Source organism: Filicampus tigris, chromosome 10, assembly GCF_054856515.1.
Source record: "Filicampus tigris isolate MCC_2025a chromosome 10, RoL_Ftig_1.0, whole genome shotgun sequence".
Classification (NCBI taxonomy): Eukaryota; Metazoa; Chordata; class Actinopteri; order Syngnathiformes; family Syngnathidae; genus Filicampus; species Filicampus tigris.
Genome location: NC_141226.1, coordinates 24,778,183 through 24,804,472, shown reverse-complemented (window position 1 = coordinate 24,804,472; position 26,290 = coordinate 24,778,183). Strand labels below are relative to the sequence as shown.

General features: G+C 49.5%; 4 protein-coding genes across 10 annotated transcripts in view; 1 reads left to right on the top strand and 3 right to left on the bottom strand.

Moving 5' to 3' along the window:
* Positions 1-3,158, top strand: part of efr3a (EFR3 homolog A (S. cerevisiae)) — a 34,752-nt gene extending 31,594 nt beyond the window's left edge. For all 4 annotated transcript variants that reach the window (XM_086043632.1, XM_086043635.1, XM_086043631.1 and 1 more), the window contains one exon: positions 17-3,158. In XM_086043632.1, the coding sequence (XP_085899758.1) occupies positions 17-122 (106 nt within the window). In that variant the 3' untranslated portion in view covers positions 123-3,158. The remainder of the gene's footprint in view (positions 1-16) is intronic.
* Positions 3,159-3,271: 113 nt separating this feature from the next.
* Positions 3,272-6,150, bottom strand: LOC147141529 (uncharacterized). Its single transcript, XM_086043645.1, has 4 exons — positions 5,776-6,150; positions 5,447-5,513; positions 3,872-3,954; positions 3,272-3,450 (listed from the first exon to the last, which is right to left on the bottom strand). Exons 1-4 carry the CDS (start codon positions 6,148-6,150, stop codon positions 3,445-3,447), a joined length of 531 nt encoding a protein of 176 aa, XP_085899771.1. The 3' UTR covers positions 3,272-3,444.
* On the bottom strand, positions 6,150-11,095 carry LOC147141528 (uncharacterized). The gene is made up of 8 exons (XM_086043644.1): positions 10,837-11,095; positions 10,015-10,080; positions 9,197-9,445; positions 8,948-9,095; positions 7,936-7,992; positions 7,752-7,823; positions 6,773-6,862; positions 6,150-6,675 (listed from the first exon to the last, which is right to left on the bottom strand). The coding sequence occupies exons 4-8, from the start codon at positions 8,997-8,999 to the stop codon at positions 6,158-6,160; spliced, it is 789 nt and encodes a 262-aa protein (XP_085899770.1). The 5' UTR covers positions 9,000-9,095; positions 9,197-9,445; positions 10,015-10,080; positions 10,837-11,095; the 3' UTR covers positions 6,150-6,157.
* A 145-nt stretch (positions 11,096-11,240) lies between these two features.
* kcnq3 (potassium voltage-gated channel, KQT-like subfamily, member 3) overlaps positions 11,241-26,290 on the bottom strand; it is a 29,760-nt gene continuing 14,710 nt past the window's right edge. Inside the window, exons 3-16 of one of the 4 annotated variants that reach the window (XM_086043637.1) lie at positions 23,824-23,914; positions 23,624-23,750; positions 22,447-22,619; positions 21,545-21,718; positions 21,345-21,455; positions 20,655-20,750; positions 20,437-20,531; positions 20,308-20,334; positions 19,206-19,411; positions 18,405-18,516; positions 18,196-18,327; positions 17,141-17,233; positions 16,964-17,042; positions 11,241-15,963 (exon numbers count right to left, since the gene is read on the bottom strand). In XM_086043637.1, coding sequence (XP_085899763.1) covers positions 15,307-15,963; positions 16,964-17,042; positions 17,141-17,233; positions 18,196-18,327; positions 18,405-18,516; positions 19,206-19,411; positions 20,308-20,334; positions 20,437-20,531; positions 20,655-20,750; positions 21,345-21,455; positions 21,545-21,718; positions 22,447-22,619; positions 23,624-23,750; positions 23,824-23,914 — 2,173 coding nt within the window. In that variant the 3' untranslated portion in view covers positions 11,241-15,306. Of the gene's footprint in view, positions 15,964-16,963; positions 17,043-17,140; positions 17,234-18,195; positions 18,328-18,404; positions 18,517-19,205; positions 19,415-20,307; positions 20,335-20,436; positions 20,532-20,654; positions 20,751-21,344; positions 21,456-21,544; positions 21,719-22,446; positions 22,620-23,623; positions 23,751-23,823; positions 23,935-26,290 lie in introns of all 4 variants that reach the window. The other 3 variants (XM_086043638.1, XM_086043636.1, XM_086043639.1) reach the window with 3 other exon arrangements.

The window sequence follows — 26,290 nt, the reverse complement described above, 5'->3', positions numbered from 1 at the left end:
CCTCCCCTCCCCTCAGGCCCCCACCAAGTCCCTCTGGCGTGGTGTCGGTGTCTTCGGGCCACGCCCAGCACCAGTCGGTGCCAATCTACGAGATGAAGTTCCCCGACCTGTGCGTCTACTGAGTGCGTGTCCACACACAACAGGCGTACACTCACCAAATCCTCATCATCACCATGGAAACGCACCGGAAACGCCAACAGGCGGCGGCAGCAAAAAAAAAAAAAAAAGATAAACATTTTAACGTTGACTTTGTTAGCCAAAATGTCACTCATATGTATCGCAGCATATCGAAACAATCATCAGCAATCACATGATGTCATGATGACATCATCACGTCGCCGTCTCGGGCTGCGCTTGGACTCGACACGCCTGCCGCCGAGGTAGACTTAAAAGCAGAGACTGCAAAACTTTGGGACTTGCTCGTGTCCGCCGATCACCAGCTTGACACTCGCGGTGCGAAAGCGTTCAGTGGTAGTTACCAAAAGAAAAGAGGAGGGAAAAAAAACAAAAAGCAAAACGCTCTGCTGCTTTGGTCCCTCAGATAAAACAACCAGAGGAAAAAAGACGCTCGAGGAAGTGAATCAGGTTGAGTTTGTTGATGCGATGGTCTTGAAAGTACGCCGACTTGGGGAGAGAACCTCAAATCACTCAAGAGAATTTCAAAATTTAAAAGGAAGAAGTTTCAGGAACTTCACAGAACCTTGAAAACTTTGGAGAATTCAAAAGAACTTTGAGTTGGTTTGAACAGTGCTTCTCATTTTATGTTTTACACAGAGTACCACCAAAAAAAGAAAAGTACGACGACAACGTGACCGACAGGACGCTACGTAATGGGCTTTAGTCTTTGCTAAAAAACTGGTTTATTCCTCAACATACAGCGGAAACCTAGTATTTATGTTTGAATATTTTCTATAACATTTTTGTGTGTGGGCAACCAGGAAAACGTTCTTTCTCGGAAAACACTTATTGCCGTATATCTGCACTTATTGAACAATTTGGGTAGTTTAAAATGTGCTTGTCCCCCCCGCAAATATAATGGCCCTCAATTAAAATTATTTGCAGATTTTTGCTCTACCCGGTCTGGCCGAGTCAGTCTCGCCCACAAATGAGTAGCCGTCGACTGTATTTAGTATTTTTAATAAGCCACTGTAATGTTGTGCACAGTTTGAAAATGGCATTTAGATGATAATTAGACTTCAAAAAGTTGAATGCAACTTTTCATTTATTAGGATCTGCATCAACTTTGGCAGATGCCCTCGCTAATCTTCACGGAGTCACCTTCCAACATTATCTTTACACTGCAATACATGCAAAAAAAAAAAGAAATTGGAAATTGTGACAGCATAACTATTGTCGGCTTCGTTGCTAAGCAAAATCAAGCTCAGAAAAATCATTATTTGGCTCTCAAACTCTCTTGGTGACGCCCACTTGAAAATAAAAAATTGGCTTCCATCAACTTGAAAGAACTTTCTGAAGCTTTGAATAACTGAACTTTGAAGAAGTGTAAGCACCTGGAAGGAAGTTTTGGATTTTAATCAACTTGAAAGAAATGTAAGAACCCCAAGGAAGAACTTTGGGGTCCCTTTCAAGAACTTTGCATTTCCATAACCTTGAAAATATCACACAACTTTGCTTTGGAGAACTTGGGAAAACCTTTTTGTCGGTTGTCTCGGTGACAATCTGAGAAACTTTTGACGTTTCATAATTTTTGATTAACGTCCAAGAAATGATAGAAGTCGACACAACCTTGGAGGTTCTTTGATGTGTTGTGACCTTCGGTCAACCTTTAATCACTTCCGAGAAGTTTGAAAGATGTTAGAACAAGTCCGAGCATCTTTGAAGAAAGTCGCGAAAGAAATGAAAGATCCCAAAAGGAAGTTTTGAAGCGCTAAAGAAGTTTCTGATCTTTGTTGAAGTCGTTCAAGGGTTTGAACTCATTCACTGCCACTGACGAATCGACTTGTCTTTTCGCAGTCCAGCCAGAAACTTCTTGATATCTTTTTTCCCACCTAGAGGGTCAAAGAGGCTCTGAAAATGTCTGTCAGCGAATGAGTTCAAAGAAGAGGTTTGCGCAAGTTTCGGTGTAGCCGATGCGTGTCCGTCCCGTCGTCGTGATCACGCCGTCGATTTTGTGGCCGCGCGACACGGGAACTTGACGGTTGAGTTCAACGCCTCCGAATGAATGTTAACGTCGCGCTCCGCACGCATGATGCACACAAATAGATTGATTTCATCAAGTGCGGTAGAACGTGTACCAACGTAGAGTTGATTTTTCTAGTTTGTGAATGTGTCCTTTTAGCACTAGATCATCTATTTTTCTATCATGGCCCGCGAGTTCCAACTTGATGTTGTTGCACAAGACAGGAAGTCTGTTGTCACGTGTTGACGTGCTTAACTTAGTCCAACGTCGTAGTGTGGACTCAAAATCGCTCGTGAATGAATAACTTTGTTTGTATTAGCTGATCAATGAGCCGCGCTTAGTCCGCTAACCACAAATGTATGTGCACGGATCTCCAGTAGCTCTTTTGTGAGTCGGTTGACGCGTTGCGCTCACGAGCCGCTCAAGTTGGGGACGTGCGGTCAGGCGAGGCATCGTGCAACTCGCCGTCCAATCCAATTCGTCTTTTGCAGCCTACTTTCAGCCAGTCAAATAAAGCAAGCCGGGCCGGGACGGGCCGGGCCGGGACGGGCCGGGCCGGGCCGGCGTGGAGGGCCACATACGGCCGCTCAACAATTGTGACATTGCGTTACGCCAGCTTGCTGCCAACAACTTCTTGGCCAATCCATTTCTTCTACCAAAACATAGCAAAGACACACACGTCATCAACATGTGTGAGTGTTATAAACCGGCAGACCACAGCCGACCACGTGAGGTGTTACATTTTTATTCATTTTTTTTGGGGGGGGGGGGGGGGGGAATATACTGTTTTTTAATGGCCCTTAAATTTGTCAATGTGACTCTGCGGATGTCTCACCGGCCACGAGCGAACCTGACCGCACGTCACCGATTCAAGCGTAGCAAATGATTTGAAGCACCAGACATCGGCGGCGTTCCACCGCCTCCGCCTCCTTGACGCAAACGCGCTCGCTCGCTCAGCATGTTTTTGTCACATTTCATCTGATCAAAGTTACAGTAATAAAGTTCACTTGACACTCTGGCTTGACAAAGTGTGTCATCTTTGGCCACTTGAGTGGGCCAACAATCAAGTTGTGAATCCTGAAGTGTACACGTGTGTGTGTGTGTGCTCCAAAAAGCAGATATGACATAACAGAGCGTTTTTTTTTTTAATGTATTTATCGAAGAACAAGATGGAGAATGTGATGTGTCGATTTGATGATGACGTCATCCGTCATGTCACAAAGATGATGATGAAGAGTTGCATCGTCTCCTCTTCTTCCTGGTCCCCGCTCACAGCTGTGCGCACATCTTCAAACACATCTGCTTCACTGCTACACACACACACACACACGTGCTTTGATAAGAACGCTTACAAGAAAAACTTCAAATTAGACTTAAAAAGATTTCAAAAGTAAAAACACTACGAGGAGAAAAAAAAAAAAGAAAAAAATTTTTTACCAGAGACCAAATTCAGAAAAAAACCCTCCAAATCATATTGCACATTTGTACTTTAAAGAAAATTAGGAGCAAAAAATGAAGGACTTTACAGGAATAAAGTCGTTGTATTATGGGAAATTAATGTAATTCTGAAAGAAAGAACAAAAATTATGTTATTAATATTACAAGAAAATTACACAAGAATTAAGTTGTAATGTTGAATTATTACGACAAAAAAAAAAAATTATATATATACATACACGTGTGTGTGTATAAAATGTATGCTCGCGCGCACACATAGCTGCAGTAACTTACTGGCAGCGAAGGAGATTCTTTGGACTCGTTTGCAGAGTTCGCCGGTGCGCTTGCGGTACCACGAGCGGCTGTCCTCACACAACCTGAACACCAACATGAATAATATACCTTCATGAATCATATTTTGTCGTAGACGGATACGTGTGTAGATGTGACGGACAGGTTTGGAAAGAAAGACATCAGCTCGGTGAGAATATCCCAGCACGTATGCGCTGTCATGACTTGAAGAGCAAGAAAAGTCTTGTTCTATTTTTGCTTGATGCCGCAGCGTGTCGCCGGCGGTTGCCATGGAAACACGCCTCCTCTCGCATCATGCCTTTTATTGTCGTCGACAACTAAACGCGTCTTGAACGCTTTTGACGACACAACCTCCTCTGACCTTGACGACAACGTCACATTTGAATGTGAACCGCAACACGGAGGAAGGATGCCTTCTCGGGTATGACAAAGAGTTTGAAAAGGAGAGAGAGTCCCAAAATGAGATGAAACCAGGTGAATAGGAGTGAGAGGAGAGGCTGAAGATAGAAGAGTCGGTACTCAAGACTAGTCAGGAATAAAAATACGGAAGGAAAAGTCCGAAAACAAGATTCGAAAGAAGGGTCAGAAAGAATAATGATAGTGCCAGAGAAGAAAGAATCGAGCCTGAAATGAAGATTCTTCGAGGAGGGTAAGAAAGGAAGAGTCCGAGAAGGATGAAGAGGAGCATTTGGAAAGAAGAGCAAGATTTTAAAAAAGAAAAGAAAAACATGAGTCAGCGAACAGGGTCATCCAAGAAGAGATTGAGAGTCGCAGAAGAGTTGGAGAACAAGCGTCGTGAAATCTGAACGGACGAGCCAGAAAAGAGCCCCACCAGAAAAGGCAGAGAGAAGATGAATCTTCACTGAAAAAGCCAGATCAAAAAGACGACAAGACTCCATGGATGGAGAGAACAATTTGACGAAGGCCAGAGGGAAAAAAGATGAGTCGCAGAAACGATTCAGAAAAGAATAGAAACAGTCACAGAAAAAGAGTCAGAAAAGTGCCGGAGCCACAAAAGAAGAGTCATTTAAGAAGGCTCAAAGAACAAATAAGAGTAACAAGTGAGAAAAGAAGAGTCTGGAAGGTCAGAAAAGAATCGGGGGAAAAAGTCTGAGTACAATAGTCGGGAAAGACGGGTTAGAAAAGAAGACGAGTCTGAAGAAGTGCGAAAGAAGAGGAGAACGAGTCCTCGGGGAAGAAGGCCGAGCTTGTGCGCATCGAGCGCGGCGGCGGCCGTGGCGTGCTGCCGTTGCGGCGCCGCTAACCTGTTGCGCGCACTGACCCGGCGTCCGCACATGTGCGTGTGCGTGCGTGCGTGTTGCACAAGTACGAGTATGAGTATGATTTGTAAAGTGCTACAGTGCTAGGTTTCATACATGTTGAAGTGCTTTAGTGCAAAGTGCTTGAATGTTAAAATACTAGGTGCTAGAGCCAGCTGATGTCTCAAGTCATAAGATACAGTACTATTGCACTTCAGTAATGTACACAAATGTTTGTGCGCGCACTAATAGCGGTATACACTTACATATTTGTTTGTTTCTATATAATTATGTTCACCTTCGTAAATGGCTTCCAGCTGTGTCTCTGGCGTGACGTCACCGCCATCTAGTGGCCAACTTATAAACTGTTGAGAAATAACATGACTGTAAATGCAGAACGTGTAAGTTCGCTGCAAAGTTGCACCTTTTTGATCACTTTTATTTTTGGGGCGTAGCCTTTTGTTGCTAACAAAAACGTAATTAGTTCCTATTCCATATTGCTACTGGCTAAAAACTGAAAGATCAGTTTGAAAATGATGCCAATGTTCTTTTCACGTTGAATCGGAAAAGCCAAGCTGCTGGTTGTTACCATGGTTACTAGCCCAGCCTCGCGCACACACACTTTACCTGCATGATGCTGTCCTTGTTCCATCTCCTGTTTCTCACCTTGTTCTTGTTTCTGATCCATGTCTTGTTTATCTTCTTGTTTTCCCTTTTGTTCATGTTCTTGTCCCTGTTCCTGTTCATTCCCCTGCTCACGATATTGTTCTTGTTCCTTTTCACTTTCCTGTCCTTGTCCCTGTTCCCGGTCCTGTTCTTCCAATTCTTGTTCTTGTTTTCCTTCTTGTCCCTGACTTTGTTCCTGTTGCCAATATTGTTCCCGTTCTTTTTCCTGATCCAATTCTTGGTTTTGCTCTTGTTCTTCTTCATGTTCATATTCTTGTCCCTGCCCCCGTTCTTTATATTGTTGCTGCTCTTGTTCCTCTTTTTGATGCCCTCCATGTTTTTGTTATTTTTCTAGTTCGTGTTCTTGTTCCACTTCTTGTTCCTTCTTCTGTTCCTGTCCTTGTACTCTTTCCAGATTCCAACTTTGTTTGTGATCTTTTTGTCCTTGTTCCTGTTCCCGATGTCTTTGTTCTTGTTCCTGTCCTGGTTCTTGTTCTTCTACCTGTTCTTGAGATAGTTCCTCTGCTTGTTCCAGTCCTTGTACTCTTTCCTGATCCCAACTTTGTTTGTGATACTGTTGTTCTTCTTGTCCTTGTTCCTGTGCTGGCCCTTGTTCCTGTTCTTGTTGTTGTGCATGGTTTTCTTCTTGTCCCTGTTGTTGTTTGTGTCCCTGTTCTCGATCATGTTCGTGTTGTTTTTCCAGATCCGGCTGTCGTTTTTGTCCTTGTTCTTCTTCTGGTTGCCGTCCCTGTCCTTGATGGCGCTCCCGTCCTTCTCCCTGTTCCGGCTGGACCCGTTGCGATCGGTGCAGGGTGGGCGTGGTGTGGCGCGCGCCGGGTTCCGCGGTCGGAGTCGGCGACACTTGAGTGGCACAAACGAGCGCAAGCGGCGTTGGCTGCGACAAGACCACCGGACTCGGACCCTCAAAGGCGGCGAGGGACAGCGGCCGGCGGGTTACCTTGCGCCCCGGAATGAACTCTGCAGACCGGCTCTACGCTCGCTGCCGATGACGCGGCCGCGCTCGCATCGGACCGAGCCCGATGCCACTCTGAAAGAACAAAAGCACGAATAATAATCACACAAACATGTCAAGGAATACCTTCCACATGGCAAAATCAATACACCTTACACAATGGACACGTGACTTGTCAATTAATATTTCAAGATTCCCAAGTAGACTTTCAAAATGGGGTCAGGCTTTTAAAACAGGCTTTCAAAAGAAATGAGATTTGTTGTGCGCTATTCTGGACAACCGGACGGACGCTCAAAGCGCTCACAATGGATTCGTGATTCATGTGCTCACGCGTTGACACTCTGGTGGCGTTAAACGCCCTGTGTCGCCACAGCTGCCCTGCCGTGGCCTGCCGTGGCCTGCCGTGGCCTGCCGTGGCCTGCCGTGGCCTGCCGTGGCCTGCCGTGGCCTGCCGTGGCACACCCTTGAGTGGAGGCAAGCTGGCTCGGGCGTCTTGCCCAAACACGCAACGACTTGTGACTCGGACGGGGCGGGAACTGACAAAAGTAGGGGTTACGATTTTAAAGTGGGGAACGGCTAGCTTTTCAAAATAAGCTTTCAAATTCGGCTCAAGCTTTCAAACAAGTTTTTCACAGAAGGGTTTTAAATTAGGGTTAGGGTCGAAAGTAGGGTTTCAATCTAGGTTTAGGAATCCATGTAGGGTTTCAAATTAGGTTTAAAGTTTCAAAGAAGTGTATACAGTGCATTGGGATATATATCGCGCAACACGAACGTTTTCAGTTAAAAAAAAAAAAAAAAGACTACCAGTGACTGAACGTCGTTTGGGGGTTTGTTGATGTGACAATGCCCCCATCTGTCGGTCTTATTCTGTTACTGTCACCTGACCACCAAGTTTGAGTTGGTGCGCATGTCATCCATTTTTCGTACTATAATTGACACAAGTTTTTTCGACGTTTTTACAAACCTTGGAGTGGTCCTTCCACAATGGTTGTGTTGAAGACTGCTGTGACGTCACTCAGATCCCACAACTTGGGGCCTACGCGCACGCGCACATTTCAATCAAGCGCACGTGACGACTACGCGAAATCATTTCAAAATGCAATCGCACACACGGACACAGAAATCAAAGATGAACGTGCGTGCGTTACCCTTGTTGCCTGCCATCACACAAATGGAAATACAATCCGAGTTGATCTTCTGGCTCACTGACACACACACAAACAAACAAACACACGCACGATGTTAGGCGAAAGAGCAAGCGCAATTTTTTTGGGGGAGCAAGCGCAATTTGCGGCAGCGGTCGCGGCAGCCTTGACGTCACTTCCGCTTCTACCACGACGCGACCGCTGCCGTTGACGTGTGCCTCACTCGACGCCTTTGCATTTCCTCCTTCTGCCGGGAGACATCGCAACTCCATTCGACCTGCTGCCGCCGCTACCTTTTCTCATTCCACTGCGTCCAACGTTTTTATGACCGGCTTCTTTTTGTTCGTATGTTTGACTTCGCTTTGTTAGTGCTCAACATACACGATTAAACTCTTCTAGAGGCGTACAACGGGGGCGACATGGCTCAGTGCTAGAGTGGTCGTTTCCAACCCTAAGGTTGTGGGTTCTATACCCAGCCCTTGCGACAACGTCGAAGTGTCCTAGAGCAAGATACTGAACAAACATTAAAGTGCAATACAATTTCATTTAAGTAGCGCATTTCACAACATACAACAACAAAATAGCCATAATACAACAAGTTAAATCAATAAACACAAAACACGATATACAATAGACAACGGAAAACAGCCGAAAATGTGTCAGTTTCAGGTCGGATTGAGAGCCAAAGAATAGAAATGTGTCTTCAAACTGGATTTAAAAATGGACAAAAATGGGGCTTGCCTAACGTCCAATGGAAGGTCAGTCCAAAGGGAAGGACCAGCCATGGTCGGGTTTTTTTTTTTTCACAAAAAACGCCTTTCTATATATGGTTGTTTTTTGTTTTGTTTTTTCTCAAAAACTGAGCCATAAGACACTGAGCCATGTCGGAGGAAATGCAAAGGCAGCTACCTCGATCGAGTGAGGCACACATGAAAGGCAGCGGTCGCGTCGTGGTAGAAGCTGAAGTGACGTCAAGGCTGCCTCGACCGCTACAGCAAATTGCGCTTGCTCTTACTGGATGTTAGCACGCCATCAACACGCGAGCACGAACACGGGCGCGCGCACATACACGCGCACACCCGAGAGTATGGATGAGCACTTGAAGACTTCGTGCAGAGCACTTGTTGAGTTTTTCATGACGTCTAAAAGGAGTACTGTAAAGTCTGTCAACACAAAAGCACAATTATCGCATTCATTTGAACACGTAATGGAATATTTTTCATTTGTATGAAGATCGTCACTGCTGTAGCAAGCCAAGCCACACCTGTCAAATCGTTCGTGTCATTTGTGACGCAGTAACACAAACGTCGCTTCAACACGTGCGCGTCCACTTTTTCACTGCCAGAAACTAGCCGTTTTCCACAGTAAATAAATACATGCATACATACATCCTAAATAACAACAACAACAATGGTTGTACTGTTGTAGACGAGCGGCGTCGGTTTGTGCAGAGACAGCGGGTCTCAGCGGCTGAATGACGTCACGGTCAGCAGCGAAAACAGCGTCTGGGAACCTGCCGGAAGTGGACAAAATAAAAGCATTCAAGACAGGAAGTATACAAAAGTCTCAACATCGACGAAAACGCGACGGCGACGCCCATTGACAAATGTCAAGCGTGAATGAGACCGGAAGTAAACAAACAAAAGCTTTCATTAAACAAGAAAAAAGCAAAAGAAAATTCTCAAACTGAAAAGAAGAATCGATAAAAGCCTCATTGCGACAAAAAGAACAATAAAAATAAAAGCATTAATGAGACGGACAGAGAGTAGAAAAAAAAAGGATGACCCAGGAGGCACCAATATGGTGCGGTGCCTGCGGGCACACAGACAGGCCTCAAGGACCTGAGTTGAATACAGTGATGGGTCGTTGCGATTTTATATTTAAACCTTACTTGAAAACCCCAACCCTACTTTAAAAGCTTCACTCTACTTTGAAACCCTACTATGAAACCCTAAATTTAGTTTGAAACACTAATTTGAAATCCTGCTTTGAACGCCAAATCCGAGTTTAAAAACTACTTTCAAACCCTAACCCTAGTTTGAAACCCTAATTTGAACCCTAAAATAGGCCAGGCAAACATACGTGATTGGCTGGAGCTGATCAAGTTGTTGACCAACGGCGTGAGGTCGATCGCGTCGGCTGGAATTTCTGGCAAGGAAAAACATTGGTTGTTGATTGCGGTGGTTTTCCAAGCCTGACTTTGGTCCGGCTTGGCTGCTTGTCGTTCGCCACAGGTTGTAGCGCCACCCGTCGCTTTGGCATGCGCACGTTATCGTTACTCAATGACCACGACGACCACTGTCAGGTTGACGTGTCTTTTGTTGACGTCTTCACGCGTGGCGCCGTCCGCACAAGTTGAAACTTCAAGTGGAGTCAGATGAACTTGAATTGTTGAGATGAATACAATTGTTGAATTTGATCTGAAAGCAGGCTTTTGATTCGAAACACTTTTCAAAAACTTTCAAAGGCAATTGGAGGTCACTGAATTGACGTTTATTAATTTTTTTGTCCTTGTGAAAATGTATTCGACGATGACAATGGCCATCACATTACCTTGCCGCAAAAAGAGGGCAAGCAAACCCTCCCAAACAAAATGATGAGTCTCATGTTGAAGCTCCGCCCACCAGAGCGATTCTGATGACGTCACAATCATATCAATAAGACAGTTGCAACCTCACCACTTCGCCTTTCACGTGGTCTGAGCGCCGATTCGAACACCAGTCAAAGGGACACACAACGGACTTGCACGAAATCAGACCCAAAGAAGCGCAGCCAACAGGACGGAATCAAATCAAAGTAGAATTCGCATACTGTGGGACCAGAACCAAAGTGGACTGGGCCAAAGCAGAACTCAAGTCGACCGTTTGGGTTCAGCCAAAGCCAACAGAACCAAAGTGAACTCACCCAACAGCAAAGTCGGCTCGCGTAGGACAGATCCAAAGTGGAACAAGCAGAACCCGAGCGGTCCTGCGCTGCCGGGCTGAGTCGGTGTCACCTGAGTCCACATAATTGAACCGTTTAGGGAGGTGGGGTGGGAGGGCAACCCCCCCCGCCCCCCAAACCCGCCCACTTCGTCTGTAAAGCCAGTGCACGTGTGTTTAACTCCTATTTTGTGTCTGTGTGTGCACTGCACGCGTTTTTTTGGGGGGTACGCGCGTGTGCATACGTGCTCTAATTGTGCTCGTGCACTTTCACGTGTTCGCGTGCACGTTTCCCAGTTGGTGTGTACGCGTGATCGTAAATGTGTGCGCGTGCGCGTGTACATTCCTCACTGTGTGCGCGTGGGTCAACAAGAAGAGGACGCACACTTGTCACAGGAGTTTTATTGTTAATAAGTGGTGCACTTGAAAAGAGAAGGGTTCATAAAAAACACGTGATCACATGGTAAGAGTAACGACAACAATTTGCATATTTGCATCTGATGAACAAAAACACGTTTGTGAGGACACGTGAAGGTCACTTCTTGTCTCAACGCGGAAGCAAAACGAGCCGCCCGCTGCCAAGTCGCTCACAGCTTTTCTTGCGGCATCCGACGCGCGCGCCAGCTAGCGCGAAGCGTGGCTAGCTGCAGCACGTTAGCGCTCATGCTAGCTAGATCGTTTGGTGTGGCACAAAGCTCCCCCGTCGTCATAGCAACAAACTCGTCGTCTTAGCGTCGATCGTGCATGTTCGCGTGCACGCTAAAAGCGAAAATATAGACAGTACTGTATATCATGGTTGTTAGCTTGTCTTAGCTTTAGCATTGTTGACGGGCTGTCAGAGTAGAAGTAAAGATACATACGGCAGGTTATATGTTATGCAAGTTGTTTTTTGTGCGTACACTTCTGAAATGTTTGTTTCTCGTCACACGACAACGTCGTGATGCGACTTGGCAGCTGCCGACGACGACACGCACGCACACCCCCAAAAAACGCCCCCAAAAGTAAGCAATGAATGTGAAAAGGCCAAGGCACAAATCATTGGTAGCAATCAAAAGGTACAAAAAGATTCAGCTCACGGTTGGATCAGAACCGACAAAACATGACGGATCGGCGCGCGCACACGCACACGCACGCCCCTTGAATATGTTATGGCTTTTTCGTGCGTGTGAATAAGACAATTTGGATTGCTGTTGTCCAGCTGGATTTGTGCGCGCTCGTCCGAACAACAAGAACAGGAAGGGTCAATCGGCAGGGAACCAATCAGAGAGAGGGGCGGGACAGAACCTTCGGGGAGCGACATTCGCTGAGCATACGCGCGCAACCTCAAAAGCACCTCGTGAATATTCAAACGTGGACGCCCACTTTCATCTGATTTGTGAAACCGAAGTAAGAAACGTCGAGAGAACATTTTGACGGCAAAAGAACATTCGCTGACGAATACGACAAAATGACGTCGACAAACATTCACGTGTTCGCCGTTCCTGTGTACTCCAAACGTCAAGACGGGCTTCAAAATGTAAACGTGGATTTTAAGATCGAGAGAAAATACAACTAAAAAGTTTGGAGGCTCCATTAGCAGAAGACGATCATTCCAGAGTGTCATAAAGTAAAAATGTCGTGTCTGTGTCTGTGGGTTTTATTTGTTCTCAACGTGTTGGTTACAACTAACAATTTTAATAGATGGGCATCGTCTCATTTAGTTGATCATGTGACACGGTAGCTCAAGGTAACCGATCAGCTGATGATGACGTTAAAAAAAAAAACATACAATGTAGTCGACGACAATGCAGGTGTTCCACAGGGCTCACATTTAGAACCACTGATCATCTTCACGTACATCCTTGATTAAAAAATATACGCTGCCCTTTCCTCAAGCGTGTCCTGAAATGGCGAAATGACCTTAGACGTGCCAATAAACATGTAATCAATCATGTCGTTAAACATGCCAGCAATCATGCTCACAAGCATGTCGTCAAACATGTCATCGCATCTTAATGTGATGTCATCAAGCGCGTCTGCAAATAGGTCACCAACCAAACATGTCCCCCAACACGTCTTTCTACACCGATGTGGTGACCCGACAATCCTTGTTGCGTTGTCACGAGCGAATGCAGAAACGAAAGTCTTCCTTCCATGTTGAAATCTTAAATCTACGCTTAAGTATACAAAGAGTACATGTGATTGCGTAAGAATACAGGCCGGTCATGCCGCTAGCTGTCGTTGCTCCAGAAGTCGACTGCGCCATCGAGATGTCAACCGGCGGACACTTGGTTAGCTACACATTCTCTTCAAGACGCATTGTTATTCTTACACAATCCTTATGAGAGCAAAACCTGAGCTTTTGATCCGTTCCTAATATTGTGTCTCGCCGAGGGCCTTCCCCATAAAGTGAGCGAGCGAGCGGGCGGGCGGGCGAGCGAAAGGCCAAGTGTGACTGCAATGTGACTGGCGCGAAGCCAGCTGTCAGCCATGACAATTACCATTATGTATATTACGGAGCTAGCTGCATGCTTTGGACTCAGTGAGGGAGGCACAAACACCTTCTTGCAGTTCAGAAGTGAATGTGAGTCGGTTCCTAATCATCATCGCCAATGAGTGCGCGCTTGCAATGCCGCACGAGGAAACGTCAATTCACGTAGCATTCGCGCTAACTTGGTGGAATGAACTGAGCATCGCTTTTGACCACCACCACCGCCACAATGACGACGACAGAGGCCACCGAGCGAGGAGCCGCCTCTGACTTTCTGTCAATGTGGTTTGAGCCCAACGCTCATCACCGGTTGCCTTGGAAACGAGAGCGCGCCAAGCGCAGGAGCCGACGAGCGCGCCCAGCAGGTCGCATGACAACGAGAGCACAGACTACAAATGTCTGTTAAAAAATACTTTTCATACGGTAGAAAATCTCCACAAAATATTGACCTTATTTCACTGATTTTCCAAAATTTTGTTTGTTGCTTCTGTAAAGAGTAAGAGGATGGCTTGTTGTCGTGGCGACGCCCCATCAGGACCAATCAAAAGTTGTGGGGGGGAGGGGGAAAAAAAAAGGTATTTTGGCACGTTGGTTGTCACGTTGATTGACACTTGGAGGCTGTCGATCAATCGCTCGGCAAAGTCACGTGACGATGAAGCACCGCCCACTTGTCGGCATGACAAACAGACAACAAAACGCGCGCGCGCACGTGGATTTCTTTTTGGTTGAGTATGGCCACTAGATGGCGTCCTAGCATGCATGCATGCAAACTAAAAGTGTTCATACATGTGCGCGGTGTACATCCGTGTTATGTACATGCGTGCTGCGTGCAGACGTGTGGCGTGAATCCGGAAGTATTCGCAGCGTTTCCCGTTTTTTCACACTTTGTTAGGCTGCAGCCTTATTCATAAAAGATCTCAAGTGGGAACGTCTCAACTCCTCTCTGAGCTCATCGGTACGGCATTCTGGCGCAGGACAAAGAAAAGAAAAGATGACTGTGAGTACTCTTACGTGACGTCTCCATTTTGTTGCTGAACCATTTGCATTCAATCGGTTGCTTAAAGGGTAAAAAGAGTGTAACATATATGCTCATTAGCATTAGCATTAAGCTCGCCGTTTTAAACACACAAAGTGTAATTGTCTTTCTTTTGCGGGATGTCGCTTGTTCTTAAAGCTGCCTTGGATAGCAGGGGAAAGTTTTGCGTCTGTGTGGCTGCGGACGCAGGGGCAAAAGTCATCTCTGCGTTAAAGAAATGAGATTTGCCCTTTCCGCGTTGTGTTGTGTTGTTTTGCACGTGCTCCGAAATGGGAAAGTCTCCTCAAATTGTTTGCGACGCTTCACTTTTCCAGACGTTCCAAATGTTGACAAAAGACAACTGATTGAGTCCATCTCGGATGGACTGCTGGAATTACTTTCCGGATGCACGTAGTGTACCTATGTGTGACGAGTACGATGCGTGTATGTGTATGGAAGAAAGGCTTTTTGTTGTTGTCGTTTTAAACGGCATAGCAGTTGCGAGCGTCATCTTACGCTAGTGAGCATGCGTCACATGCAGCGGCATGTGGAAAGCTTCCTTCCGCACAGTCCCGCTGCGCCGCCGTGGCGTCACTGATGACATCACGGACGGATGGCAGCACAGATGACATCACTGAGTTGCAACATTTTTTTTCAGGAATTGTGGAAACCTTTTCATGGCAATGAACAAAGCAGGAATTTCCAAAAGTGAAGGTTCAGTCTTAAGAGGGAACTTGACTTTGAGCATTTGGCCCGACTTGCTGCTGAACCTCCCGTGGAACTTTCCCGTCAATTTTGGACAAATGTTCTCAAAACTTTCCACTTCTTTGCAACCCTTCCGACGACATCACTGGCGTCGCGGCGGCGGCGGCGGACATCCTCGAGGGTGCGGAAGCGTGGCTTGGATTAAAGGTTTAGAGTTGACGAGTGACGCAGGGCGGGCGGGCAAACCCCCACCCCTCCCCCGCTCAGGGCGGCGTACTCCACACAGCCTCACCCAGCCCCTCCCCCGTGGAGGAGAGGGGCAGCGGCCCCCCGCTGGGCGTGAAGGGGTCCGTGTCCGTGTCCGTCTCGCCCTCCGCCAGGTAGACGGGTCTGAACCTGGCTCGGGTCCGGCCGCCCTCCCCTTCGGCCCCCGGCCGGTCGCCGGCCGCCCCCGCCGCCTCCTCCTCGCCGTCGCGCTCGCCGCCGGAGAAGCTGAAGCCGCTGGGCGAGCGCTCCAGCTCCTCGTGGTTCACCGACAGCAGCGAGAGCGGCGAGAGCGGCGGCTCGCCCCCGCGCCCCTCGCCGTGTCCCCCCGTGGTCCTGCCGCAGCCCCCGGACAAGTCCTGCAGAGAGCTGATGGGCAGCACGGTGGGGCGCGCCGCGTACGTGGGCACGGAGGAGGGCGGGCGCGGCTGAGAGCGGCCGCCGCCCCCGCCGCCCCCGCGCGGCCGGTACGGCGTTTGCGGGTAGCCCTGGCCGTAGTTGAGGAAGAGCATGCGGGTGCGGGTGTCTCCGCCTGCCGGGGGGTTGCAGAGCTCCAGGGTCATGTGGGCGGCGCCCGCCGAGTCCACGTGCAGGTGCTCACTGTGCTGAATGTGCATGTCCACCAGGAAGTCCAACTTCTTCTCCATGTCCTCCACCTGACCAAGGTGGAAAATGATGTCAAAATATTGACCCTGAAATAAAACCTGTCCATATATAGAGTGACGATCTATTTTTAGAAGAGTCGATCTATTTTTAGAAGAGTCGATCTATTTTTAGAAGAGTCGATCTAATTTTAGAAGAACGGGATATACTGCAGTAGACCGTGGACAGTCGGAAGTTGTTTTGTTGATTTCTGTTGTCCGATTCGGTGATGCACACCATCCAGTCTGGGGTGCGGAAATCTTCAAGCATCGGTAAACATTTGACACGTGCAGTCGCGCCTCCTAAATGCAATTGATTGGACCAAGGTGGACGGGTGGGCGGGTGGGATCTACTTCCAGTTGCCTTTCGACTACCGCTGAGCTGACAACAAAGCTTTTGGGGTTCACCGTCAGAACTTGGGGGAAAGTCGGGCGGGCGGAGTCAATGTCGAAAACTGTTGGCCACGGAAGAGGGCGAGCGGCGGCGGCCGCCGCTCAGTCGAGGGCGCTCGGGCACCACGACCAAACAATGTTTTGCCCGCGGTTCAAAAATGTGGGTAACAAAATGAAACCATTTTCGAAATATATGCACAATGGACCTCCACTATTTGCGGGAGGGAGGGGCTGGGCTAAACATTGAAGAGCATAAAACCCAATCCACCCAATCTGTCTCTCATCACCGCCAAGCTCAAGTGAAACAGGGACAAAGACTGTACCCGAAAGACTGGAGAAAAATGGAAAGACTGGAGAAAAATGGCAAGGAATGCAGAGGAGCTTTCTGAGCCAGGAGGAAAAATGCCAAAGGCCGCTTGTGAGTCAAAACCCCAAAACGGAGTGGAAAGCGGAGGCGGCTGGTATCACAAGCGTAGTACCGCCTTGTGCCACACACAACGTGGCGGGCAGCGTTGAGCTGGAGCGGAAGAGAAGCGGCCGAACGGATTGCGGATTGCGGATTGCGGGTTGCGGGTTGCGGGTTGCGGGTTGCGGGTTGCGGGTTGCGGGTGCGCTCGCTCACCTGCCTCTCCACACGCACAAATCTTCCCATCATGCTTTGGTCCTCGGCTTCCGCTTTGGACAAGAAGGACTCGCCGTGCCTGCAACACACGCGCACAGACACAGTCGGTCATCGCCTTGGACCTTGCGCCCCGTTGCCCGAGCACAGCTGAGTTGGGTCGGCTGGCTCGGGGCCCACCTGGGCGACTGGCCGTTGGGGTCAAAGGGCGGCTTGACGGGTTTCTTCTGTTTGGGGGTGAGGGGGGCTCCAGGTGCCAGAATCATGTCGATCCTGAAAGAAGATGACCGAGACATTACAATCGCGCCGATTACAAAATCGGCATCGTCGCAAAAAACCTTGATATCCCTTGCACGATGTTTGCTCGCACATCATACGCCATTGCACCTTTGGAAGATTTGATAACAACTCATTTGAGAAATGTGGTTTGGTTCCAAAAGGAACTGACTTACATTTATTTGTCTTTCTATTTTCAACCTTTAAACATATTCTTGTTTTGTACCCAAAAACAAATGATTGTTTTCAATAATCGTGCTTTGGGTTATGAGCCAAATAATCCCCAGATTATGCTGTTTTTTGGGGGGGTGGGTCGGGGGTGAACGGAGCAGCCCGAGCACGATGACGACGGGGCTTCCGCAAGAGCCGCGCCAAACTCGGAAAGACTCCGCGTCTGCTTTCGTCCGGGCGCTTCTCCAGTTTTGGAATACGGACGGCCCTTGGTTTCTGCCTCCGTCAACCCACATCGTACACAAAATGTATCGAGTTGGGTATTGCCGGAAAGAAGTCAAGTCAAACGGTGCTTTGAGAGTTGGGGTTGACTTCACTTGATGCCGCAAGAGCTTTTTTTCTCATCCTGCGACAAAGACGCCATCCCGAGAACAGACACTAAAACAAATCATGCTGTCAAGCGACGAACGATACGCCAAAGACGTACAACTGATATGGTATTGGAATTTGGCTTTGCAAAGTGCACAAGCGATTTGGGATTTCTCCAATGAGCCGTCGAGCGACCTTTTCAAGTCAAACGACGTCCCTGTCACTCTCCTCCGGGTGCGTGAGCACGGCCGCACGCAGTCCAAAAACGCCGCAAACCGAGTTCATTGTTTTTGAAGGCTTTCCGAAATTGAAAATGAATCTCCACAAGTGAGGGCTTTGACAGCCGGGAAGAAAAAGCAAACGGAGAGGAAGCCGTTGGCCCCGAACTACAAAGGCAAAATTTGGCGTGCGCGGCTCACCTGGCCTGGAGGTACTTGATCCGGCAGAGCATGTCCAGATGTCCGGCCGAGTACTGCTCGATCACGTCCTTGACGTCGTAAGGCCTCAGCGTCTCCTTGAAGCGCTTCTTGTTGAGCAGGAAGGTCATGATCCTGACATGTGGGCGGGCGCATGTCAGTTTGGCCTTTGGCTTTTGGCCTTTGGCCTTTGGGCGGGCGGCTGCGCAAACCTGACGGCCCTGATGGCCAGCTTGAGCGCGGGGATCATCTCCTCCAGCAGGATGTCGGGCGGGAAGCCGCGCTCCTCCGCCGCCGCCGCCGCCTCCGCCGCCGCCGCCGCATCTGCGCCAACATTTCAGCGGCGCTCAGCCAGCGGCGCGACGCCCACGACGCCTGCTGCTGAGCGCCTTCACGTCGCCACACGTCCATTAGAACTAGGGACGGACCGTTTATGGGCCGGGACGATTATCGGCGCCCGTATTTGCCGTTTGGACAAATATCGTCCGTTTTTAAACATCCGACGGCCGCTAAGAAATGCATTTCAAACTGCGTTAACTTCAAGGAGCGATTTATTTCAATTTTCACTCAACTTTCAGCAAAGAGGTTCTACTGACCCTGGGAACGCGCTGCCCTTTTTGTGTTTTGTTTGAGATCGAAACAAAGAGACGCAAAATGGGAACATTTTGATCATTTCCACATTTTAGAGGACTTGGAGATATCGTCAAAAACGATATGGAGCTATTGTTGACCCCAACCGTGGGCGCTCCATATGATTTTTGTCGCCGCCTGTAGCGTTGCTATTTGTTTCATTCCCTGCAACGCTGTCGACTATTCTTGCCGGCGGTGGCATTGACGTCCGCAAATATCTTGCGCGGGCCATCGATTTGCCGTCGGCCGCTCATCGTCTCGCCGCCGCTGTTGAAGTTTGCCTCGATGAAGTGGAGCGCTCGGCTCGCGTTGACTCCCACTTGCCGCTCACGAAATGAAAGGGAAGCCTTCGCGGGGACGGCCGCCACTTTTTGCGGGCGTACCTTCGGAGCCCTGGCGCAGCGTGGCCGACCTCAGGCGGAAGGCGGTGCGGAAGCGTTCGCGGTTGCTGAAGCCGGCCGGCTTGGGCTCCTTGGAGGGACTTTCCTCCAGCGCCTCGGCGTTGGCCGCCACCTTCCTGCTCGCCGCCGCCGCCGCGGTCGGACGCGCGTTGGGAAGGCGCACGCGCTCCAGCAGCGTCATCTTCTGGCTGCTGCGGCGCACGGTCGTCATGGTTACAGACAAAACCGCCGGGGGGGACCAAGGTCATTACAGTTCACAAAATCTCTCCAAATAACTTTTCCTTCCAAAAACCAAAAATCAAGAGCAAAGTGAAAGGCCGGCTTCCGCGTACGAAACTAAATCAAACGAACTATGATGATCTTTGTCAACGATTATCTTAGACGAGCTTTTGCGGTTCGTGTCAAATGTTGTTATTTGGTTTTGTGTCCGTACAAATGAAAAATTGTAAGAAACTAAAAGCAATGACAACTCAAGTCAAAATCAACAAACAAACAAACTGTCCCTGAAACAAATGAAAACAAACGCACTTGAAAAAGACAAAAACGCAACAAAAACAAATGGAAAAGCCCAAAAACCATGGCAACCCTGCCGGGGACTATTATGGGCTGGAAATCACTTTTCTGTGGTAACGCGCTCACCCTGACCCCTTTCGATGTGAGACATTTGACCTCGCGATGATGAATTTCGCATTTGGCGAGCGGAGGAGGCCCACGCCGCGGCCGGCCACTTTGGGGGGGACGTCCCGGACTGCGGGGCGCCTCCTTTGTGCCGCCCAACAATGCCCACCCACAGCGCCGGGCGGAAACCGCCACTCCGGCCGGGGGGCCAAACCCGACACCGACACCCGCGCTCTCGTGCCAACCGCATCAATTGGCAGAGAGCAAAACCGAGGAGATTTTCCTCATCGCGGTGGCTCACAAAGGCGAGAGGTCGCCTGAGTGACGTTTTCTTTGTTGAAAGCGTTTTGGGTCAACAAAAGCCTTTTTTCGCTTGGAGTGATTTTGTGACCTGGAATAACCTTGATGCGCACTGACATCCAGTCGGCCGTTTGTCCAAAAGGACGCTTGTCGCCGCTTGTCCTACCTCGCCATCACGTCCAGGTGCTCCTTCCTGCGTGGACAGACCACGTGTGAAAAAAAACACACACAGGCGGACAGTCGACACACACACACACACAAAAAAAAAACCCATGATCGCTTCCACGCCACTCACCTGAAGCACGGGAGCGAGATGACGGTCTCGTAGAACCTCCACGTAGCGATGAGGTCTTCCCTGATGGGATTGGTGGAATAATAGCGCCACGCCGACTGCAAGAGACACAGGCGCCTTTCGGTCGTCCAATGGGATGGAGGCGCGGTGGGCGAACGGGCGCTCGGTCGGGCGCTCGGTCGGGCGCTCGGTCGGGCGGGCGGGGCCTCCTCGCCTCTCACCTGGATGAGCCCGGCGGCCGGATGGCGTCTCTTCTCAAAGTGTTTCTGTCTGTGCTGCTCCTGGACCTTCAGGGCCAGACCAGAACCCAGGATACCCTGCGGCGCCGGCCGACGGGACGCGCCGTGTCGTCCGTGGACATCGTTCCGGCAAAATGGCACATCGCCGTCAACATGTTACCAATGGGACATCATCAACGGGACAACCGAGTCGTCATCATCATCGACATCCGTCCCCCCGTTATCGATAGCGCTCGCCCTCACGAGGATCGCTGGCGGGCGTGCTGGAGCCTCTCCCGGCTGCCTTTGGGCAGTAGGCGGGGGGCACCCCGGACTGGTTGCCGGCCAATCGCGGGGCGCGCGCAGACAAACAAACCTTCGCACCTAGGGGCAATTTCGAGTGGTCAATGAACCTGCCGTGCATCTTTTTGGAATGTGGGAGGAAACCCGGAGAAAAGCCACGCGGGCAGGCACGGGGAGAACATGCAAACTCCACACGGGGAGGCCGGGGCCGGGATCCAACCCGCGACCTCCAGCCGACCGCCTCGTGGACGTGATCCATGTAAAAAAAAAAAGGATGACACGACGTCACTGTGAAACGGGCGCCGTGACAAGACGATCACTGAGACGTCGTCAATGTGTGACAAAAATGCCGGTGACATCATCGAGGTTGGGTGCCGGGCGTTTACGTACGGCCGGGAGGGCGAAGAAGGAGACGCCGATCAGCGCGAAGGTTCCGGCTAAAAGTCTCCCCGCCCACGTCTTCGGCGTCTTGTCGCCGTAGCCGATGGTGGTCAGCGTGATCTGCGGCAGCGCAAGGCAAGCGCTGAGATTTGCAAGTCGGCCCGGCCCGGCCCGGCCCGGCCCGGCCCGCCCCGGCTCGGCTCGCGTACCAGCCCCCACCACAGCGCGTCGGCGTAGGTGTCGAAGTCCTGCGCTGCGGGCCGAGCGCCGGGGTCGTCGGGGTCGGACGCGTCCGGCGACGCGTCGTCCTTCTCCACCAGGTAGACCAGGAAGGAGGCCAGGATCAGCGACAGGAAGCCGATGTACCAGGCCGTGATCAGCTCCTACCGCGGCGCGGCCACAGCTCTCATTCGCGGCTTCACAACTTTCGCACGCCTGTCCGGCACGCTCTCACACGCGATCATAGAAGAGCGGTTCAGCCGTACCTGAACTCAAATGTAGTTCGCGTAGCGCGTCCGAGAGCATTTCAGTGTTGGGTGGCGAGCCCGAGAGCGTTTTAGCACTACATGAGAACAATGAAAAGCTCGGTAGCTCGTGAGAGTGCTTGAGGAGCGTATGGGAAGAAAATGTGAGCGATAAGTAGTGGAGAGTGTGTTTCAGTGGTACATGTGAGAGTATCTTCGTTGTATTTGTGAATGGCAAAAATGTCTGTAGCCAGTGAGAGCGCTTCAGTAGCGCGTGAGAGTGTTTCAGTCGCACTGTGAGAACATTTGAATAGCCAATGTTGGTAAAAAAAAAATGGTACAAGTGAGAGAGTGTTTCAGTAGTGCACGTGAGAGTGTCTTAGTAGTACCTGTGAGTGGCCGAACTGTCAGTAGTAAGTGCGAGTGCGTTGTTAGTGTGTGAGAGTGTTTTAGGAATGCGAGAAAACAATCGGCGCCGTGCTAAAGAGCACTCTTAATATCACGCGAGCGAACAAAAAAATCAATTCTGTAGCGTGTGAGAAAGTAACGAGGCCGAGAGCGTTTCAAAAGTGCGCGTGAGCAGCAACGACAACAAAAAAAGGCAAAGCGCGTGTGAGAGTATTTGGCTGGCGTTTGTGTCCTCCTACCTTGCTGTGCGCGTAGATGGCGGAGCCCAGCAGCTTCCAGGTTCCTCCTCGCCGGTCCATGCGCAACATGCGCAGGATCTGCAGGAAGCGCAGGCTGCGCAGGGACGTGGCCAGCACGTTGCCTTGGTTACGCACCGCCACCACCGGCACCGACGCCATCAGGACGAAGATGTCTGAGAGGGGCGCCATCCCGTCGGGTCACAACGCTTTCGCTACACTCCGCTATCTTCACGTTGGACTCTGGGCTTGAATCCACCAATCGACTACGACGCTCACCTAAGGCTACGGTTGACATTTTTACACGGCCGACTACGTACGTACGTACGTACGCACGCATTTGATTCTCCGGCTGAAATGAGTCATCGAAAACTCCCCGGAAACCATATGGAGACTTTATACTGTGCGCAGTTGACGCCGGGGCTGAAAGCATTCGTGGAATGCTCCCTCATCGCAACGAATGGCAACTACGGTACATAGTTGACTTTCGAGGCCCCATTTTGGTGCCCGGCGCAAGTCGAAGCGCAAAGTGCGGTCTAACCGCGCGCATGGGCTGGCGTTTTTTCCTTCTTTTGCTATTTTGGTTTTAGCAACGGGCATTGGCGCCGTTGGGGGAGTGATCGCAGCTGACTTGATTCCCAGCCCATCCTAGCAACACCAGTCATAATAATAATGATGATGATGAGGAGGAGGATAATATCATACAAACGCCTACAAAAGGGTTCGACTGTTGTCATATTTAAGACATCCAGCACGCGTATCAGCAAAGCACAGAGTGGGTTCGGCGTAATGTCTGCCGGCGCTTCAATCCGATGCACCCCGATCACGTCGCAGCACCTGCGCCGCACCGCAACTTCGACCTGCTTTTAGCTGCTCTACCTCCTGTCGCCACATTTTGAGGGGCGCCGGAGGCACGGCGTTGAAAGTGGCCCAATCCTCGCGCGTTGTGCCACACGTATGCGCGTGCGCCCGTCTACGAAAACAGAGCCAGAGGCCTGAAACGATTCCTCAAATACACCCGAATCACCATGACGCGATTTTTGCGGAATGGTTTTGTCAACTCTATCGTCACGCGATGAAGCCAAGAGTTTAATGACGACAAGCCCATTCTCATTTGTCAAGGTCCGGTGCATCAAAGTCCCCATGTAGCGTTCAGGGCGTAGAGAAGGAGCGTCCTTACCCAGCATGCAAAGCGGCTTGCGGGCAAACTTGAGCCTCCCTCGCCATCCTTTGTAACGGCAGCAACATCCCGCGGCCCAAATACGCAAGGCAAACTCCGCCCCGAAGATGAAAATGGCAAACGTCTCCTGGGAAACGCCAAACACACGTGGTCAGGTCTGCGCGCGCGCACGCACGCGCACGCGCGCCTAAAAGGCTCACCAGAACCACCAGCCAATGAGCTGACGTCTTCTCGTGCTCTCTGAACGTTGTCAACACGGCCAAAATCAGGCAGCCCAGGACGATCAGAAATCTGCAAACACACACGGCGAACTTCATGGAGAGAAAAAAAAAAAAAAAAAAAAAAAAAAAAAAAAAATCAACCCAGATGTGCAGGACACACTTTTGAGCACTAGGGGGCGGCACACTTTCACTTGCAAGTGTAAAAACCGCTTGAGGCTCAGAAAACCCTTCTTTTTGGGGGGCTGACTCAGCAGAACAAATAACACACTTTGACATTTCGGAGGGCAAAAAATGCAACGCAGTCAACGTGGAACCAATTTATGAACGAATGAACGAACGAACACGTTCTGTTTGCTTAGGAACGTTCTGCATTTGGTTGCATGTTCTGTCAATGTCTCATAGAAAACCCTTAAAAAAACGATATCAACTATAGATACACGTGGAGACAAGTTTCGGGAAGTGCAAATAAAAGAGATTTCAAGTTCAATTTCCTTTGGTTTGTCCTGTTATGATGAAAATGTCCACCAAATTTCATGTCAGCTGGTAAAACTGGCGGCCGGGGCTAATTTTGGTCCAACTAACGGATACACAACGGCTGGCTGCTCCAAAGCAAAATGGCCGACTTCCTGTTCAATTCCGGGCGTGGCTCCTTGAGACATTTGCCTTCATAAACATAAATCACCCAAAAAGTTTGGTTTGCAAGTAAAATATCTCAAATGGTTTATGTTAATAATAAGCAATATGAATCAACCAATTATTAAATGTGATAAATCATTCAAATATAGAGTAAATATGTGCAATGGCAATTAGGAGTCGAATATGCCAATGTTTCGTTTCAATAATAAAATCATTCATACATATATAAAATAAACGGATTTACTTTGTTGAAATTGGTCATTGGTGTGTGTGTGTGTGCGTGCGTGTGTGTCCCAGGCCAAATAGCTACGACCTGCGGCGATCCGCAGGGGTCGATCCCGGAAGCCCTATTGTTCAGTCTTCCAGCTAATACGCGGCAATCGGGTGTCCATGTGAAAGATCAAATGATTTCATCTGCCTTTTTGTAACCGCTGTAAAACACTTTGAATTGCCTTGCGTACGACAAATAAACTTGCCTTTCCGTGTCTTGCCCATTTGTGATTAACACAATTCTAATTGATTACCCAAATATTTCCCAACTAGTTTGATCATCAATTCGTTTTTGAGTAATCCATGAATTGTTGTCCCTCTACATTAGACACATTTTCACTCCATTCACTGTCCCCTCAAAAATCACTCAACGCACAACGTCACGAATGTCTTGAGCGCTGGCAACAAAGGCCAGTAGACCCCAAAGTGAAAATGTCTCAATTGCGCCCAATTAGCAATTTTCCTTCCCTGTTGTCAAAGGCGTGTTAAACGTGGTGCGGTTCGGTTGCTCTCACACTCTGTCCTCAGAAGTTCAAAGTCAAGGTCGGCTCACTTCTGCTGCTTCAGCTGCGAGTCGCTCGTCTTTTCTGAAGGTCGCGCGGCTAATAAAGGAAAATAAAGAAAGTTCTTTGCCGCGCCACCGTTAATCCGCTGCGATCCGCCGAGCCCGCGGGAGGCTCGCGCCCCCCCGCCCGGGCCAACCGCCAACCCCCCCACCCCAAGGATTCCTAATGAGCAACTCACTGCCGGGATCCAAGAAACAGCTTGCAGACGCAGCAGGTCGGACGCGTCCTTTGTGTGGGAAAGCGCGAGAGGAGCGCAAGCTTCACAAACTTCTCATCCAATCGGAAACTTGATCAAAGCATCCGCATCAAAGCATCTGAAAAAACTCCTTGCAAAATGGTTTTGAAATATGTCCTAAATGAATCAAGTCAAACTAAGAAATATCCAAAAGATGTTTGGAAAATATCGTCGGACTGGGTGAAAAAATGATCATCCTGGTTCTCTTGATGGATCAGGAGCTATTCCGGCGCGCGAGTGTGCCGACGTGCATTTTTGATTTGGCGCATCCGCCCGCCGTCTCTTCTTTTGGGTCTTCTTCTGCTGACAGCTGGAAAGTTGCCGGGAGGGAGATTAGCCCGGCGAGCGGCGCAATTGCCACGGGAGCGCTTTCCGCTTTTGCCGTCCGACTGATGTCAAACAAACCGCCGTGATTAGCGGCGCTAATTGGATCCATTAGTGCGCGTTAGGGAGCCGGCAGTTAATGGGGCCTCGCGGCGGATAATGACTTTCCTCGCCGGGTTGCCCCGACGCCCCGAGAGAGGAGACGAGCGGCGGCGCCATCGACGGGGAAAACTTTCATCGATTATGTCGTCGCGTGGAACCTTTCACGTAAACCTAAGGCTAGGCGAGTAATCCGTTGTATGGAGTAATTACGGCGTTGCTAATCCAAGATTTACATAGAACAATAGCTAGCGTTCTATCTGATTATATTGTCAATTAATACAAACACTTTCAAGTCAACAAAGCCGTGGGTACG

Excerpts from the sequence above, each read along its gene's own strand:
- LOC147141528 (XM_086043644.1), bottom strand. The coding sequence starts at position 8,999 with ATGTGCGCGCGCCCGTGTTCGTGCTCGCGTGTTGATGGCGTGCTAACA. Across the intron at positions 7,824-7,935 it reads TGTGATGGCAGGCAACAAGG|GCCCCAAGTTGTGGGATCTG; the intron begins GTAACGCACGCA and ends GCGTGCGCGTAG. Across the intron at positions 6,863-7,751 it reads TGTGGAAGGACCACTCCAAG|AGTGGCATCGGGCTCGGTCC; the intron begins GTTTGTAAAAAC and ends TTGTTCTTTCAG.
- LOC147141529 (XM_086043645.1), bottom strand. The coding sequence starts at position 6,150 with ATGGAGGGCATCAAAAAGAGGAACAAGAGCAGCAACAATATAAAGAAC. Across the intron at positions 5,514-5,775 it reads ACAAGGACAGCATCATGCAG|TTTATAAGTTGGCCACTAGA; the intron begins GTAAAGTGTGTG and ends ATTTCTCAACAG. Across the intron at positions 3,955-5,446 it reads GCTGGAAGCCATTTACGAAG|GTTGTGTGAGGACAGCCGCT; the intron begins GTGAACATAATT and ends GTTGGTGTTCAG.